At 35.2% G+C, this 18,850-nt stretch overlaps 1 protein-coding gene across 1 annotated transcript; it reads right to left on the bottom strand.

Annotated features, from left to right (window-relative positions):
* Positions 1–6,408: 6,408 nt before the first annotated feature.
* LOC121263981 (phospholipase A1-Igamma1, chloroplastic) lies at positions 6,409–8,221 on the bottom strand. Its single transcript, XM_041166993.1, has one exon. It carries the CDS (start codon positions 8,064–8,066, stop codon positions 6,480–6,482), a length of 1,587 nt encoding a protein of 528 aa, XP_041022927.1. The 5' UTR covers positions 8,067–8,221; the 3' UTR covers positions 6,409–6,479.
* Between the last annotated feature and the right edge of the window lie 10,629 nt (positions 8,222–18,850).

Here is an 18,850-nt window from a genome sequence, read left to right on the forward strand (position 1 = left end):
GAGAAATAAAATAAATAGTGCATTTCTTACGACCATCATATGATTTATTTTGCCTATTGAACCCGGTTCTCAGGATCTCTGGTCCCAAAGTTGGGTATCCTCATACATGGATCATGAATTTATAGATTTTAATCAATCCTCTCGATGTATTCCAGACTCTTTCTCTTGTCAAGACCTTGGTTAGTAGATCTTCAAGATTATCACAAGACTTAACATGACCCACATAATAACACCATCAATCAAATAAAATCTCACAGTATTGTATTTTTCCTCTTACAGATATGGATTTACCATTATAATAATAGTTTTTGTACTCTACTAATTGTAGCATTACTATCACAATGAATTAATATGGATGCAATTGATTTTCCTTTTTCACAAAGAAATAAATTTCTCAACTAATTTACTTCTTTATTGAAGTCAAAGCAGCTCAACTCTATAGTTGACTAAGGAAAAATACAGCAGCCAACCAAAGGTTAAAGCAATAAGCAATAAAATCTTAAAATGGCTTAAAAGCAATAATAATACATGCATCCGCTAAAGGCGTATGTGTTAAAACTCCTAGAAAAGTGGCTTCGAGACAAATTTTGACACTGCCCTTAGAAGGCAAGGGCAGTACCATGGCCAGCCTACACACATGCCTTGGCCAGTGCCGTGACATGCACAGGGAGCCCAGCATGCATGCATGCCTTGGCCCTCGCATTGACACGAACGAGGTGCCCAGCATGCACGCCAGCGAGGTTAGCAGCTGCGCGCCGTACAGCGCGCGGCCTAGCATGCGCATGACCAGGCGCACAGCCCTGCCTGCACGCCCACGCCTAGCCCTGCACGCATCCGCGCCCATGCTCAGCCCTGCCCGCATCCCTGCGTGCACGCCTGCGCACACCCCTACGCGCACGCCTGCGCACAGCCACGCTCAAGCCCTTGCACGCGCGGCCCCCTTTGCGCTCCCCTGCATGTGCCCCACACCGCACGCCAGCGAGGTTAGTGGCATGCCTTTACAGGCATGCCATCCAACGCATGGCTCCAGCCCGTGCCTTGCAAGCAAGGCCAGTGGCATGTCCATCAGGCATGCCATCCAGTGCATGGCTCCAGCCCATGCCTTGCAGCCCAACGCCTAGGCCACCAACCTGGGCCATGCAGCACGCACACATGGCTCACCATCAGCAGGCCTTGCATGGCACCAGGCCATGACCATCAGCAGGCTCGTGCATGGCACCATGCCATGCCCATCAACAAGCCATGTCGTGCCATCTAGCCATGGACCAACCCAAAGACCATCATGCATCATTCTAGCCCACCATGGGCTCATGCATGTCACTATCTTATTTTTTATTTTATTTTATTATTATTTATGTCCAATGGACCTATTGGAGGTTTCCAATTTGTAATTCTTATAAATAGAACCCTTAGTTTTTTCTTTTACATCTTTTGACAAATTCCTATTGGACGGCTTTGTTCTTGAGATCAACAATTTCGGTGCTTAGCACTTGAGCTCTTTGGTGTGCAATTCGTGAATCCTGAAGGAGAAAATCACACTTTACAATTCGTGAATAAGTGTGATTCGGTTTATCAATCTTATGAGTATTATTCATTCATTATCTTGTCTTCCATTTTTTTTCATTGTTCTTATTAATTTGTGAGCATTGATATTGAAGTGTTCTTGAATTGTTCTTGAGATTGCTTTGTGTTCATCTTATGCTCATTGCCGTGACCACCATATAGACTCATTTGATCCATCTAATCTCTTAAGTGTCGCCCCCTTGGAGTGTTTGCCCTAGTCCACTTTCCATAATACACTTTCCGCCACTTCAATAAAACCCTAACCCTAACCCTCACTTCCATATTCGGCCATTCCCTAATTGCCCTTCCTCCAACCCAAGTGTCATAGTCAAAACCCTCAAGTCTTCATAAGGAAACTCTTTCCTTCTAGGAGTCTTGACTTCTTCCAAATCAAATCCCTCAATTGAAGGAATTGATAATCCCTTTTAATCCCTTAAATCTCTCCTCCCTAAAATCACTCAAGTCAACCATTGACTTTCCTTCCTAACCAAATCTGAATTTCTCAAAGATTCCTACCACTTAGGAATCTTTCCAAAAATCCTTCCACTCACCAATTTCGGCAACCCTAGTTGTCTTGCAATCTGAAACCCTAGCCTCCATCCATCTTGGCGCAACCCTAATTCCCCTTAGTAACTTCGGCAACCTCAATTGCCACCTACCCAAAACCCTAGCCTCACCATCTCTCATCAACCCTAACCCTATCACTTGGCGCCACCCTCAAGGGACAAACTCTAGCCTTCCATAGTGAATTGCAAACACCAAACACTTAGCCTACCAAATTCCACCACCATCTCCATCATTTCACCTCCCAAACATGTACCATTTGTTGAAGGCCAAGCAAGTGGCAAGATCACTCGGTCACCATCTTTACCAAGATGAGCTCGTGGACTTAATGTTTAGGGACAAGACCGAGATCCCTAACAGTATAGCTTGATTGGCATAACCTCCAGCCTCCAAAAGGGAGGTCTGGAGTTAGAAACCCCATCCCCACTAAAAAAAAAAAAAAAAAACATGCATCCAAATTTATCTCAAGATAACGAAATCAAATCTAAACATTAAGCCCTATCAAAAAAAAAAAAAAAATCTAAACATTAAAAAACTTTCGGTTATGGCACTAAATCCAAAATTAATACCATACACGTTTCTTAAACAAACCAAATGGCAACTAATAAATTAGACGTATCCCATGTAATGCTTGGAAAAGTTTTCCGTAAAGGTACACAATTAACAAAGAGTTAATTACCATTTATGACTTTACCACCAAAAACTCAAAGAACGGAAGAAAAAAAAAAACGTTGGAGCCAAATATTTAGAAAAAAAAAATATTATTTTCTAAAATTCTTTACCCCCACTAATTTTTAGATGTAAAAAGAAATTTTCTTTTCATAAAAAAAATACACCTCACTCAAAAATCACTTTATTCTAATATGAAAAAAGGGACTACTATTTTTTTATTCCATATCTAAGAAAGACATAAGTATGCATGTCAAAATATTTAAAGAATAATGCACATAAAAAGAAACATTCTATGCTTTATTTCTCAATATTCAAGTTAAACATTCTATCACAAGCATAGCTCTTGTCCACAAAAATTACATTTTTTATAAGAGTAGTGATATACTCACAGCATTTTGTACAACATATTATACAACAATGTGTTAAATGAGAGATATTTTTGTAAAATTATGTTACTTTTATAAGATGTTTTACAAAAATACCCCTAATTTAACACATTATTATACAATATGTTGTACAAAATGTTGTGGATAAATCATTTTCCTTTTTATAATTACAGATTGATCTAATTCCATAGTTTATTTGAAGCCCGCTTTGTTGAGTAAAAAACTCGATATCAAATTCTTCCTCATAGACGGTGTATAGAGTATATCTTTGAGCATCAATATACGTCCAGAGGTGCATTTCAACTCGACCTCACCATTCCCAAGAACCTTGGTTTTGCTAGAATCACCAAGCATGATAGTCTTCTCTTCTTTAAATGGAGTAAAAAATTTTAATCAATCTTTATCATAGCAGACATGCCTAATGACACCAGAATCTGCCCACCACCCTTCAATAAATTGAACCATGTAAATATTTGTAATCATTGCTACAAACGGCTTCACAGTTACGTTAACTTGAGGATTATTTTTTCACTTTCGAAACTTACAAATTCGAACAAAGTGCCCATTTTTGTCACAGACAAAACAAGATTGATTTTGTGAAGGGATCATTGGTTCTTATCCTTTGGTTTTGAAAGCCCTTTTTTTGAGGCCTACTAAATTTTTTGAACTAAATTGTTTGAATTCTTTTCTTTGCGGCTTCAAATAACTATTTATTGTATTTTGACTTTTGGGCAAGCTATCATTTTCAAAAATTAAATTTACCTTTGTCATGGAACTGTCATTACCATTTTGAAACACTAAAGCATCTTGGCCTCTAACTTTCTCTTTTACGCGAATACGCGTGATTAAGGTCTCCAAGGAAGTCTCCTTTTGTTTATGGCACATTGACTTTTAAAACTCACTCCACAAAGGTGGTAGCTTATCGATGATGCCACAAACAATTAGATTGTCTCCAATCTTGATGTCTTCGGATCTAACTTCTGCTACAACCATTTGAAAATTTTGTGCATGCTCCGCAATAGATTTTCCATCTATCATTTGATATCGAAAGAAGCAATTTTCTACATATTTATTTGCTTCGGCTTCTTCTGTATCATATTTACTCTGTAAAGCTTCCAAATTTTCTTTGCAAAGGTGTAGGTAGTTTTGTAATAATCATAAAATTGATTCACAAGACAATTTAAAAGATAACATCGACATTTATACCCATATTTGATATATTTTTCAATCTTTTCTTCGTGAGCTTTCACTTGTGCTTCAGTTATGTTCTCGATAGTGATCTTGTTAGGATTTTTTGCAATGAGAACATAAGAAACGTTGAGAAAAATTAGATAGAAGAGCACCTTGCACTTCATCTCTTGAAATGAGCTCCTTTGAAACGAAAGGCTCCATGTTGAATTCTCCTTAAAATTGTTGGTAAAATACACAATAATATAATAAAAATTACAATTAAATTAAAATTAAAACGAAATCAGTTTGAATTGAGGCACGTAAATCTCATTTTCTTAATGAGATTCAAGCCATCTGCGGTGCATGTACAAAGTCTCAAATTAACTAGCGCAGCATGATTCCTCTTAACTTGACTCTTCCAGAATACAACAACCCAATTGATCGTCGTATAGTTTGAATTAACTCTACACAAGTGGTTGAGCTCAAAGCTCTACCTACCAAAAGAACAAAGACTAAAACTCTCTCCAACGGTAATGTTATTAGCTATCAACAATATATGAGAGAAACTCAACGGTAAGTAATAAACATTATTAAAAATACCAACATGCATATATCAATGATTAGATTCCTAAGGATTCCTTTCTTCTTCTTCTTCTTTTCTCCTCTAATTCTCACTTTCTTTGCTTCGCCCACATGAATCATGTTTCGTTCAGAAGCTCTCAATTTCTCTCTTTCATTTTGGACCTAAAAAAATAGAAGAAAAAAATCGAAGGTATATATATATCATCATTTTCTATTAAACCATTGTTTGGAATTGGTTGTACAGAGGAGAAAAACTTTTTTCCAATTGAGCTCGATCGACTACTCTTCAATCCTAAACTCTAGAGAAATTCTATAGGCAACCGGCCTGCGTCCCCTCCGCGGCCTCGCAGCTGATGTGGAATTATTTAAAAAAAATAACAAAAACCAAATGAATCAAAGACAGTTCTCGAAGTCCTTCGTCTTCGACTCGTCGAAATCCCCATCCCCACGAACACAGAAGTTATTGTCTTCCCCCCGCTTCATTGTCTCTGAATCACAGTGGGCCTCTCACGGTGACAGCAGACATCTCTCTCACCCACGATGACGACTGCGACTGCGACTCAAAGATCTAGACTGTGTGACGATGGTGACCGCAATAACGGGAATCCTTCTCCCACGATGGTGACCACATATGGAAAGCTTCACTCCCACTCTTTGGTTTCGCTCTCGCACGAACACAGAAGCCATAGACCAGAAAGACAATGCTTGGGAGAAGACGAAGCTCGAGAGAAGACAAAACTCAGGCCAAGACAAGGAGAAGATAGCTCAGGAGAAGACAGCTTGAGCTTTGACAACTAAGGCAAAGACAAAGCTTACCCATTTCATTTCTCTTTACTTTCATTTTCTTTTTGTCTTTTTTTTTTTAAAAAAATAATTCCATGTCAACCACGAGGCCACAAAGGGGACGCAAGCTGGTTGCCTATAGAATTTCTCTAAACTTTATCATTCTCAATCACATTTGCTTATGTAATCAAATTCAAATAGCTGATTTTTTCAATCATTTAAGTGATAATCAGTTAAAATATTTCGCATAACAAATATGATTGGAGAAGATAAGATAGAGAATTATTTTTCTTTCTAGTTTTATATTGTTCTCAGGCTTTCGGCTTTAAAACCCTCCTCTCCTCTCCTCTCCCCTGAGAAAGGAGGATCCGGCTCTTCTTTTACTAATCGGCCCACCTTTCCTACTTTCCTTTTAAGCCCTCTACTTTATTCAATTCACGGCCTATTTTGTACGTGGAGCCCATTACACTTTCTCTACCTCTTATTTCCTTCTTTCTTTCTTGGCTAAAAGCACATTTCTCTTGAAGAGAAGTTTCTTTTTTTAGCAAAAGAGGTCACCGCCCATAGTTATATTAAAACCTCTCACTTGTAAACAGAAATTGATTGCGGGTTATTCATTAATCTCGAGCAGATCCGAGGTGATCATCATCTATGCCATCATATTATGAGAGCATCTTCACGTTATTAATTTATACAAGGAAGCTTTGTTGATTTCCAAGATCTTATAAGATGTGTTGAACATGAAGAGGGCTTATAAATTTATACAACATATTGTGTTTTAAGTACATGATCGTGATCTTGTGTTTGGGTCCCAAGCGAAAGAGCATGGACATCTTGTTCACTACTAGCTGGTGAAGGTATGTCTTCTGGATTTCTCGTTGGTTTTACCCATCTACCATGAGCATTACGAACCAATCCTTTGTTTTCCAATTGGTACCAAAAATGTGGGATCCGAAGCTCATCCACCAACATGTCACATGCCTTGTTCACTAAAGCTATATCCCTCCTAGCATCCGACCGAAATGTTGTGGCACTACCAAGAAACCCATCTGCAAGATGAAGGTATGTCTCAAGGCTATGAAACCCAGGCAAATTGAATCCCCGTTTGAGGAAAGGCGAAGAACGAACATCTAGTTTCAATTCTGCTCCACAATGGGTGTAAACCCAATCCAATGACCCGGTGATCTCATCAAACTTCTGCAAACTCTCATTCAAAACAAGTCCTGGCATCCTAGGAACTATGTCCTGCTTAACTACCACCCTCAATGTCTTAACTCCCAACTGGTGGAGCTCATCTCGGAAAGCAATGTTGCCGACCCTCGGAGCACCGAAGGAAATCACGCTGACGGGAAGGTTTGGAATGGTGGATGCTGCTTCGTATGCATTGAGGAGAGCCAATGCACCACCCAAGCTATGTCCAGTGATTGTGAGGCTAACTTCTTCACCCTTTTCCCTGTACCATTGCACAAGCCTTGTCACTTCTTTCATGACTTGCTCCGAGGCACTACACTTGTTGTACCTCGTAGATTCACTCTTGCTAGTGTAAATACTAAGAAACCCATGTTCAACTTTAGCATCCCCTTGCCCATATGGCTCTAACTTCCTTTGCATATCCTCGTACCACTCCGAGGGTGCCACGGTCCCACGCCATGCCACCACGATATCTCTCCTTCCAATCCGACGTGTCTCCTCGTCATCGCTGACCGCCACGTAGCCCATCCAGTTGGAATCTTTGCTCCAAGTAGTGTCCACCAAATGCGATCTCTCCAGCCAGCTAGGCATGTCTATATGTGACATGGCGTAGATATACTTTTTGACCGTGTAGCCATTTCTAGTGAGGCCTAATTTCTCAAACAACCTGTCACGGCTGTAGCGGCTGCTCCCGCAATACTCAGAGAAAGAATCAAAATCAAAAGCATCATACGTTGCTTGTGCAAATTCTCCATATTTGACGATTTCCCTTCGGAGCCAAGGGTGAAGAGGGTCCAAAAGACGGTCCCAATCCGAGGAACAATGTCCATGAATCTCACGCCACTTCTCAGCTATGACCTCCTTGGGAGAGTAAGTTGGAGTACTAGAGTGTGTCTGATCTTGATCATCACTGTAAGATTTCCAATGGGATTGGAGAAGATTAGTCCGAGGAGGCGCTTCGACATGGAGGTGAAGGAGGTGTGAGACTGATTCGGCCAGACGTGAAGCCCGGTTTGAGGGCTTTGCAGCTTGTGGGCGATCGAGAACTACTTCTTGACGGGCATTCAATATCAAGGCCGTGGAAGCACTAGTCCTGGCCATGCCAGACTGAGCGGCAGAAGGAAGATGATTACAGATCATTGTTGATAGCGCCATGAATGTTATTATATATTGTTCCTACTTTATCACCTGAAAATGCTTTGAAACTTGGTGGGCAAAACTACCTGATAGAAATTAGGTTAAGGGTTGAGATCAGGAATTACTTGGTGGGGGAGAGAGATGCAATCATGAGGGTATATATATGTGTGTGTATGTATGAATTGGCCTAGGGGGTTGGATTCAGAGTTTAGACTCACCCAACACAGATAAAATAGTCATGGAAGCTGACTTTGTCACGCGGAAGGAATGAGACAATTTGACACGTCAATCGTACCAAGTCCTAATATTATTTATTTATTATTATTTGAGGGAGTCTGAATCGTTGCGCTGTGTTGAATAAATGCTATTCCCATCGGTGGTGACTAGTGAGCCTAATAATAATTCTGTAACTGATGGCAATGGCATGCATGGGTAGGGTTGGTATTAAGATCGGACCAACAGAGGGGTTTTATGTAATTTCACCATGCAAGTAGAATACTTCCAGTTAGTACTAGACAAGAAAGTATTTAGTAAGCAAATGTGTACACGAGGACAGCTTCAGATTTGACTTTCAACACGTACACCTTGGCATGCATGCAGTCCCACGTTCACACGTATATTTAGGGGTTGGTCAGACAAGAAGTATTAAGGAAGGTTCCATAGATCAAGCCAAGACACCACCAGATTTCCAGCTTATGATTTCTGACCATTACAATCTTTCCTTTCATTGTAAATTCCATCATTCCTTGTATAGCACAAACTGTGCACTAGTCTAAGCATAGTTTCTGTATTAGAATACTTGCCTTAAATACTTCTCTGTAACTAGTGTATTTAACTGATTGTATGCATCAATGAGAATCAAGGTGCTTTACATTGAAACATTGTGCAGTGTATTTCTCTATAAGAAGTTTTTGTTTTCTTAAAAAAAAAAATGTATTTTTTTAATATTATAGTGATAATTTCCAAGACTTGTAATTTGTAAAATATTGGAAATCACTATAATATTAAAAAAAATATTATAACTGGTATTACTTGTAATTTGTAATACCAAATTACTTGATTACTGGTAAAAAGTGTGAATACTGGTATTACTTGTAATTTCTAATACCAATATGTAATTTTTTTTATTGCAATCCACTTATATGGTTGATGTGTTGATCTAATAATATAGATATTCTTCCATGCAAAAAATAATAATAATAATATAGATATTCTTGATCATGTACCCATAATCTCTAGAGATTATTTTAGAGAAAACAATTTGTAACTATTATTATTTATAGTAGAAGTTTTAACTGAATTATCGTAATTTTTCGCTTCATAATTAAGGGTCTTTTATGTAAAAATATTGATGTGTTGCTTGTGAATTAATTGATTTTCCTTTATTCTGTTGGTGAGTTTATTTTATACTAGATTTGCCTATTAAATTCACACAAATTAATTAGGTAAAACAAATATGTATACTTGGTGTTGACCCTATCGAAATTAATTAGATAAATATGTTTCAGCATATATATAGACTATCCCACAAATTTTAAATCACATATTAATAGTTGAGAAAGTGATGGGTTTTTATATATATTTATGTAACGAATGAGAGCAAGAATCCCTAATTTGTTTATCAATTTATCTACAACGTTCTACACGTTTTACTAATTTAACGATTACGTAAACTAATCGAGTTGAATAACCCTTTTTTTATTATATTCATTTATTGGTGGTTCAACTCGGGAGTCTCACGTGAAACCCATTGGGGATCTTTTTTTCTTTAATTAAACAAGTCTTTACTTCAGTCAAATTAGAACACAAAGGAGTTTTCTTAGAATTTTCTTAACTCAACGTGTTAGCGATGTAAGTTTGATATAACACATCATTTTTGTCGATTTCTTTTTTGTCCTAATTGTCAAATATAGTTGATGGGATGACTTGAATGCAATATAAATGAAAGAGAAAAAATATTTACAGCTTTGAATTATGTAACTGCTGCATAATTACTTTGAAAAAAATGAATAAAATATGTTTCTACATGAAAAAAAAATTAATTTTTTAATAGTAGACTTCAATCTTTTTTAAAATGATTACGCGACATTTACGCACTTCACGGTTATATGTAAAATTATTCTAAATAAAATTAATCATACACGAATACAAAATTTACATAGTTCGATACAGAATATTTTACTCAGATGAAAGTCGAATACACAACACAGTAGTACCGCGGCCATACGAAATAATACAATATATGTATATATATTAAAACATTAATTTGCGGGTCAGTCGGTTCAAAAAAAGGCCCGCACATTTTTATTGAAGATCCAACAAAAAATACATTAATGAGTTCTTGTGAGATCAAATCATCAAATCGGACCGTGCATAAACAGAAACTAGACTCCATACAAAGAAAAAAACCAAACAGGCATGGCTTTATAAATAAAGAGAAATAACAAAAATAAAGGAAATCAATATTTTACATAATTTAGCATTGAGTCCTATGTCCAATGATTCAGAAAAAATTAAATATGAATATGTGTAGAATACAATATCTCAACCTCCAGTTTAACTTTACAAGAACACATAAAATAAGAGGAGAAAAACTCTCAAGGGAAGAAGCCCAGCTTCTCTCAAATGTCGTTCATCTCTTAGTTTTTTTTTTTTTTAATTATCTTTTTTTATTAGTTATTATGCTTTTTCTTGTTCCAATATTTCAAATAATGCTCCTATTAATTTTGAGTTATTTTTAATCATTTATGAATGAAAAATATTCTAATCATAAAGTAGGTTACATAAAAATAATCTCATAAATTAATGTGGTATGTCAGATTATAAAATTACTTTTATTGTAAAATAAATATAATGGATCATACGAATCCAAATCAATTTATAAAATTAATTTTATATAATCTATGAAAACTAAAAAATACTCCAAAAATTTTATAGAGCACTTAAAAAAAATATATATCTTCAGTTGACTCTTGGCCCTCGAGATACCTAAAACGTTCAGAGACCTGGTGGTACGGAAGAATAGGCAAGTGCACGGAGTCAATAAGTAATATGAGTCAAGCCTAACCAAGGCATAAAAGTCAAAGTCCAATTCAAGCTTAGCGCGTGTCTGCTTAGGTCAAAGTCAAATTATGATTGTAAGGAAACCGGATTGTTGCAGAAGTAGGAGCCATGCTTACGGCTTCAATTTTAAGACATTTAAATCCTTTTAAATCATGTTGAACACGTAAAAAAAAAGTAATTAGGATTAGAGATAAAACAATTCAAAAGATTTTATAATATCTTAATTTATTAATATCTATATATAAAAAATTATATTTGTAAGTCAGTATAAAATATATACTTTCGTATTAGTGGAGTGGTATAAAGAATGAATAAATGATATTTACAATCATAAGTGTGAAAGCATCACGCATTCCTTTTAAAAAGATAAGTAAATATGTGATCCACATAAAAAAATTAAATTTTTATGGTAGACCTCACTTTTTTTTTAAAAATGAGTGCGCGGCATTTACAATATACACAACTGTATTTATCATTATTAGTAAAGAACTTATCATTTACCATAACTTAGAAGTAGAAAGACTCAATTAAATAACTTAATAATGCAATTTATATAAACACACAAGAAATGATTCAAAAGTTAAAAGCATGCCTCAACCGAATGGTACACAAATGAGCGTACTCAATTTACTTTATTTATCATCAACTTGTAGGATAAATATCTTCACGGGAGTCACCATATTACCAAAATTTCACTTCCATTTGTTCATTATTTCTTAACAGTGGTATCAGAGCCTAGGTCATGACAGAGGGAATTTTTTCGCGCATTGTGAAGACAATAAATAGGCAAGTGTTTGGTTTGGCAACTACACTTGCATATTATAATCATCTTCACTTACTTGAAAATCCAAGAGAGAAACTTTTTTAGATCACAGTGGAGGTCTAGAGTACACTGTAAATCTTCAAAATCTTGTAAGTTATTATTTTGAAGGAAATTATTGGCATTATTTTACACAAAGAAATAGTGAATTATCTAGCCCATTTGCACACACTGTAACTATTTCGGCCGGTTGCCGAAGCCCCTCACCGCCGCCGGACTTCATGGACCTCGGGAGCACGTCGGAGTCCTCATCGCCGACCACCAACTGGTCAGACGGAAGTGAAGACACGAGCTTCACTGTTTCTGGAAAGTCCTAGCGTGAGGTTGAAGATAACTCAGGACGTCCAACGATCATCCAATTTGAAATCGGGAAGGACTAAACGACAATATCGTTCAGCCCGTAGATCCAAATGACGTTGTCGTTTAGTCCAGCGGTCAAGAATTTCAAATTCCTTCTGGAAACGATCAAGAATTTCAAATTCCTTCTGGACTAAACGACATTGTCGTTCAACCCAAGGAGAAAAACGACAACGTCATTTTCGGCACTGAAGAGACACAACGGTCACCTCCAAACGGCACCATTTTGCCCCTTCAAGCCGAGACGCAAGTCGATCTCCGAGCCGAGCCGCTTACAGAGCCGTTGATCAAGCCGCCGATCACCAATTTTCTCCAAAACCCATTTTGAACCGGCTGAATCGGTTTACTCGGTTTCCTAAACCGGTTCGTGACAGATTTGTTCAATCGGGCCGTTTGAGATCATTTCAAGCTCAATTTGGTCCGTTCAAAATCCGTTATGCTCCAAATTTCAAGCCAAAACATTACAAAGCACCTGTTGGTCGAAATTACCATCAAAAATTCTTTGAAAAATGTGAAACATCAAGGAAAATTTGTGGATATCCTCGATCGGGGCGTCACTTTCATTATTCTCCTTATTTAAAATATAATAGGATAATTTCTAGGTTGCCACCTTAGATTAAATCCAAGGGTTATTATTACTATTAAGTTTGTAATAGTTTTAATTTTTTCATAGTTGAACTATTATATTTAAATAGTACACATTTATTATTTCTATATTCTTCTTATTGATTAATTTTTAAAGTTTATTATTTATGACACCAAAGAAAAGTATTGATCTCTCATAGATAGAAAAACTAAATGGAAGAAATTTCCAGGCCTGGAAAAGGCATATAACTTTTCTTCTAACCCATAAAAAGACCTTATATACATTAACAACACCAGAGTCATGGGAAGAAATTGTAGAAAATGATGAAAGTGAAAGTGGGAGTAGAGTTTCAAATAAAGATAAATGGATATAACACAATGCATGGGCAAAAGTTTTAATTTTGAATTGCATGAGTGACCATATTATTCATTTATTTGAAGACTATGAAACTGCTAAAAAATTATGGATGCAGTTGAAGCAAAGTATGGTTTAAGTCGGATACTTATATACAATTATTATTGGATAAGTATAACCGGACTTGTATAAAAGAGAATGATGATATTGGTGATCACGTATTTCAAATGGAGTTATGCAAAAGAATTACATGATGTCGGTCATCCTCTCATTGATAAATGCAAGTTACAACCATACTAAATAGTTTTCCTTCATCCTGGGATCACATTGTTACTTCTTTAACACACAGTGGAAATGAAATAACAATAATATCGATTCCAGTACTTTTAGTACTTGAAGGAGAAAGGATGAAGAGAATGAATAAAAATAGTGAATCATCTAATTTATTGATGGCTAAGGCAAGCATTCTACACAGAAGAAAATGAAGGCAAAACAGTTTAAGAAAAAGAAATTGTTAAAAAAGAAACAAAATAAACCATTTTCTGGAAACTGTTTTAAGTGTGGAAAGAATTGTCATTACAAATCATAATGTCCTAATAAAGGAAAAACACAAGAAAGTAAGAAAATTATGATGACAGTCTTAGAAGTAATGCTAATGGAACCAACGTCAGATTCATGGTGGGTTGACTTTGCAGCAACAAGACATAAATGCGGGAACAAAGACATGTTTGTCAAACTTGAAGATAAACAAACAAGAGAGTACAGAGTGTATATGGGCAACAATACATACTACGATGTCTTGGGGCAAGGTACATGTAAATTCAAAGTGAATGGTTCCATTATTTTACTTAGTGATGTTTTATATGTCCCTAGTATTCGTAGGAATTTAGTATCAGTACCTATACTAGATCAGAAATGTTACACAGTTGAGTTTAAGTCTGGAACCGTTGTAATAAGTAAGGGCAATGTATCAATGAAAGGCATAAAAGATCACAATATGTATGTACTGAATGTTGATATTAATAAAGTACATATTTCTGAGTATTTGAATGTGTCTACAGATTGTGCATATTTATGGCATTTAAGATTAGGCCATATAAATAAAAATAAAATTATCAGAATGTGTAAAAGTGAATTAATACTACAAATAAACTCAGATAATTTTGATATATGTGAATCATGTATCAAAGAAAAAATGAGTAGTAAATCTTTTTCAAAAAGTTAGAAATCCACGGATTTACTAGAAATTATACATTCTGATGTTTGTGAACCTTTTAAAACAAAAACCCATAGAGGAATTGAGTATTTTATTACTTTCACTGATGATTATTCAAGATATGGGCATATCTACTTACTCAAGCATAAATCTGAAGCAATTGAGAAATTTAAAGAATTTAAACTAAAAGTACAAACCCAGTTGGGTAGACCCATTAAAAATTTGAATAGTGATAGAGGAGGAGAATTTGAAACTTTAGAGAATTTCTGCAAATTGAATGGTATAAGACACATTTATACTATGTCATATAAATCTCAACAGAATAGCATTGCAGAAATGAGAAATGGAACTCTATTGGACATGGTGCGATCGATGATGGCATATGTTGATCTACCAATACATTTTTGGGGTGAAGCATTATCGACTGCTATATATATATATTGAATAGAGTTGAAACTAAAGCGAAACCTCTTACACCTTATGAGTTATGAACGGGACATAAACCAAACTTAAGTAAACTCAAAGTGTGGCATTGTAAGGCACAAGTGCTTATCCAAGGCCACTAAGGGATAAATTAAAAAGTAAAACCTGAGAATGCAGGTTTATTAGGTATGTAGAAAACAGAAGTGGCTACAGATTTTATCATTTTGAAAAAGGATTGATAGAAAGTAAGGATGCCGTTTTCTTAAAAAATACGAACCTTATTACTCATGTTGATCAGATAGATTTATTAAATGATTTAGAGAATCAACATATCTACACAAAATCTGACAATAAAAATTCTGATATTATTCAAATCCAAAATAATAAAAATAAAAGAAAGTCAAATGAAAATCAATCTTCAGGTATTGATGTTGGAGACAGTGGGAGTAAAAGATTCAGAAGACCATTAATATTATTTCAAGACCATTATGCACTAAATACCAGTTTGAAAAATTTAGATAACAATCTTGAAAATTTTTCTGAGACATTCAATAGTATTGATTCAAATAAATGGCTTGAGGCTATGAAAGATGAAATATAATCAATAAACAAAAATAATGTTTGAGAGTTAACAGATCTTCCAAAAGATAGAAAAGATATTAGTTGTAAATGGGTTCTCAGAAGAAAATTTAAAATTGATGGTAGTTTGTACAAAGCAAGATTAGTGGCCAAGGGATATACTCAACAACTATGTGTAGACTTTGTGGATACATATTCGCCTATGGCGAAGTTCACATCCGTAAGAATCATCATGTACATTATTGCCATGATGAATTTGGAATTACATCAGTTAGATGCAAAAACAGTTGTTTCTCAATGGTGAATTAAAAGAGGATATCTTTATGATTCAACCAGAATAATTCCAAATTAAAGGACATGAAGAGAAAGTCTACAGGTTGAGAAAGTCATTGTATAGAGTTAAGCAATTTTCAAGATAGTGGTACTTGAAATTTTACTAAACCATTTTGGAAATAGGATACGAAATAAGTCCACTAGATTATTGTGTATACATATGGAAAAATGATAATAAATTAACATTATTATCATTGTATGTTGATGATATATTACTGGCAAGTAATTGTCTAGATATGATGTATGAAACAAAAGAATTATTGAAATCTAAATTTGAAATGAAAGACATGGGTGAAGCCACCTATGTTCTTGGTATAAAAATTTTCAGAGATAGAAATTCAAATCTATTGTATCTAGATCAAGAAAAATATCTAGAAAAAGTACTTAAAAGATTTGGTATGAAAAATTGTAAATCTTTAAGTACGTCTGTTTGCAAAACTCATACTTTAAATAAAAGTATGTGCCCAAAAGATAAGGAGGAAATAAGTGAAATGCTTAAAGTTCCTTATGCTCGAGCTGTGGGAAGCCTCATGTATGCAATGACAAGTACCAGACCAGATATTTGTCATGCAGTAGGATTGGTAAGTAGATTTCAATCCAATCCGGGTAAAAAACGTTGGCAAGTAGTGAAGCGTATATTAAGATATTTACAAGGTAAAAAAAAAATTTGAAATTGTGTTTTGGAAACAGTGATCTAGAATTAATCGGCTATAGTGATGCTGATTTTAAAAGTGATATAGATGATAGAAAATCTATAACTGGATATATATTTCTATTTGGTAGAACGGCAATTTCTTAGTTAAGTAAGAAATAAGGCTGTATTGCTAAGTCTACTATGGAAGTAAAGTATATTACTTGTAGTACTGCAGTGAGTAATGCGGTGTGGATAAAATGTTTTGTTAAAAGCTTGAATTTGGGTACATTCACAGAATCAATCAATGTGTTTTGTGATAATCAATCTGTCATTTCTTTGATAAAAAGTGGAACACAAAGTTTCAAGGTAAAACACATTGATGTGTATTATCACTATATTTTAGATATAGTGGAAAGAGGTGAGGTCAAGGTTAATTTTATTTCCTCGACCGAAATGGTAGCAGATCCAATGACCAAATGTTTATTTCTGGAGAAATTCAGAGAACATGTGACTAGAATGGAATTGAGAGAAACCTAGGTGAAACAATCTCATGATCGACATACATAACTCAGCAAATTCTGTGGACGCCTAGAAACTTAGAGTTATGGTGATACCCAAATGAAAATTTCGGTCATTTGTAAAGTCACTAATAAAGTGATCAAGGAAAACCTCAGGAATGGCCTTAGGGTGAGTACTTGACGAAATTTCAGTGCAGGTTAATTAACCAAGTAAAAGGTTGATCATGGTAAAGTCACTGATAAGGTGATTAAGAAAATACTCAGGTGAGTAATTACTTAACAAAAATTCAATGACATTCACTAAAATCTTAGTGAAATGTAATTTGATTACCCAAGTAAATGGTTAATCATTTACAAAGTCGTTAATAAGATGATTAGAGAAAACCTCAGGAATAGCCTCTAGAGAAAGTACTTAACAAAAATTCAGCGCAGGTCAATACATGTGTTATATATTCAACTGAAGTCATCAACTGTGACAGGGGAATGAATAATTGATCCAGTCACGGAGAACTGATGCCTTCACTAAATTTTTCTTTTTAGTGAAATGAAACCACCCATAATATGTGATCAGTAAGAACACATATGGTAAAGGGTGCGGTCAGATAAGGTAATGACAAAAACGTGTGCACGTAGAAGTTTGTCATGCTTTGACGCCGATCTGCAAGAGTAGCAGATGAGAGTTGAGTAGTGGAAAGCTTATATTGGTACCAAGGTAAAATACTCAACTTAATCATCACATTCTAAGGGATGTAATCACCAAACGGTGTATCCCTTGGAATGATATCCTCTAACATAGTGATGGTTCCCATGAGGGGTGATGTTTAAGGAAGTGTCAACAAACACAACCTTTTAACTAAATTAAAAAGTTGTGTGTGACTGGTACAGTGTCAAGAGACACAACTTTTTGATTTAGTCAAAAGGTTGTATCACTTCTTAAGGTTGTGACATTTGGGTTAGCATTGGTTTACCAATAGTTGTGTCCTTTGCCAATAGGTTGTGTCACTTCTTAAGGTTGTGATCTTTGGGTTACCTTTAGTTAACCAATGGATGTACCATTTGCCCACCGGTGCATGATGGTTTATAAATAAGAGTCATTGGTGCACAAATGAATGCACTCAATTCCCTTTGTTCATCACCAACTTGTGGGACAAATACCCTCATGGGAGTGTCATCATATTGCCAAAATTCTGCTTCCATTTGCTCTTTATTTCTTAACAGCTTTTATATATAGGGTGTAGTTATCGCATGCCCATGGGACATGCCGATCAATAATGGAGTTTGTTTTCAGTTCACCGTCAACTATCTTTTTTGGTTTGTCGAAAGTTGACATGATTACTAGCAAATGTATTCGTATTATTATAATCGAACCGAGTCAAGCTGGTCTTTGGCTTGCCAAGCTCAGCTCAACTCAAAATAATCGAGCCCGAACTTGAGCTCAAGATTTTTATTTATCTTTTGTTCGAGCTCGACTCGGTAAGCTAAACTCCCAACTCGAGCTCGAGCTCGTCCAATAAAGGAGCTCGAGCTCAAATTGTTTATTTTTTTATTTTTTAAATAAAATTTAATAATTAATAAATTAAATAAATAAAAAATAAATAAAAAACCTAATATTGAATTTATACAACTAACAAATAGAACTTCTATTGAATTATAAGATTTTAAAAATTTATAAATAATTAATATCTAACTAGTTGATATTTATCTATAATAACAATATATTATATGCCTACATATATTATTAATACATACACATAATATGATAGCATATATCTATTTCATATATGGTTCCCACATACTAGTATAAGAAATTATTAAATATTATCGATTAATTATTGTACAAATTATAAAATATAGCTAACAAATATATTCAATATATAAACATTAGTAATTAAGTTACATATTATATATTTATTTATATA

This window comes from Juglans microcarpa x Juglans regia, chromosome 5D (genome assembly GCF_004785595.1).
Source record: "Juglans microcarpa x Juglans regia isolate MS1-56 chromosome 5D, Jm3101_v1.0, whole genome shotgun sequence".
Lineage (NCBI taxonomy): Eukaryota > Viridiplantae > Streptophyta > Magnoliopsida > Fagales > Juglandaceae > Juglans > Juglans microcarpa x Juglans regia.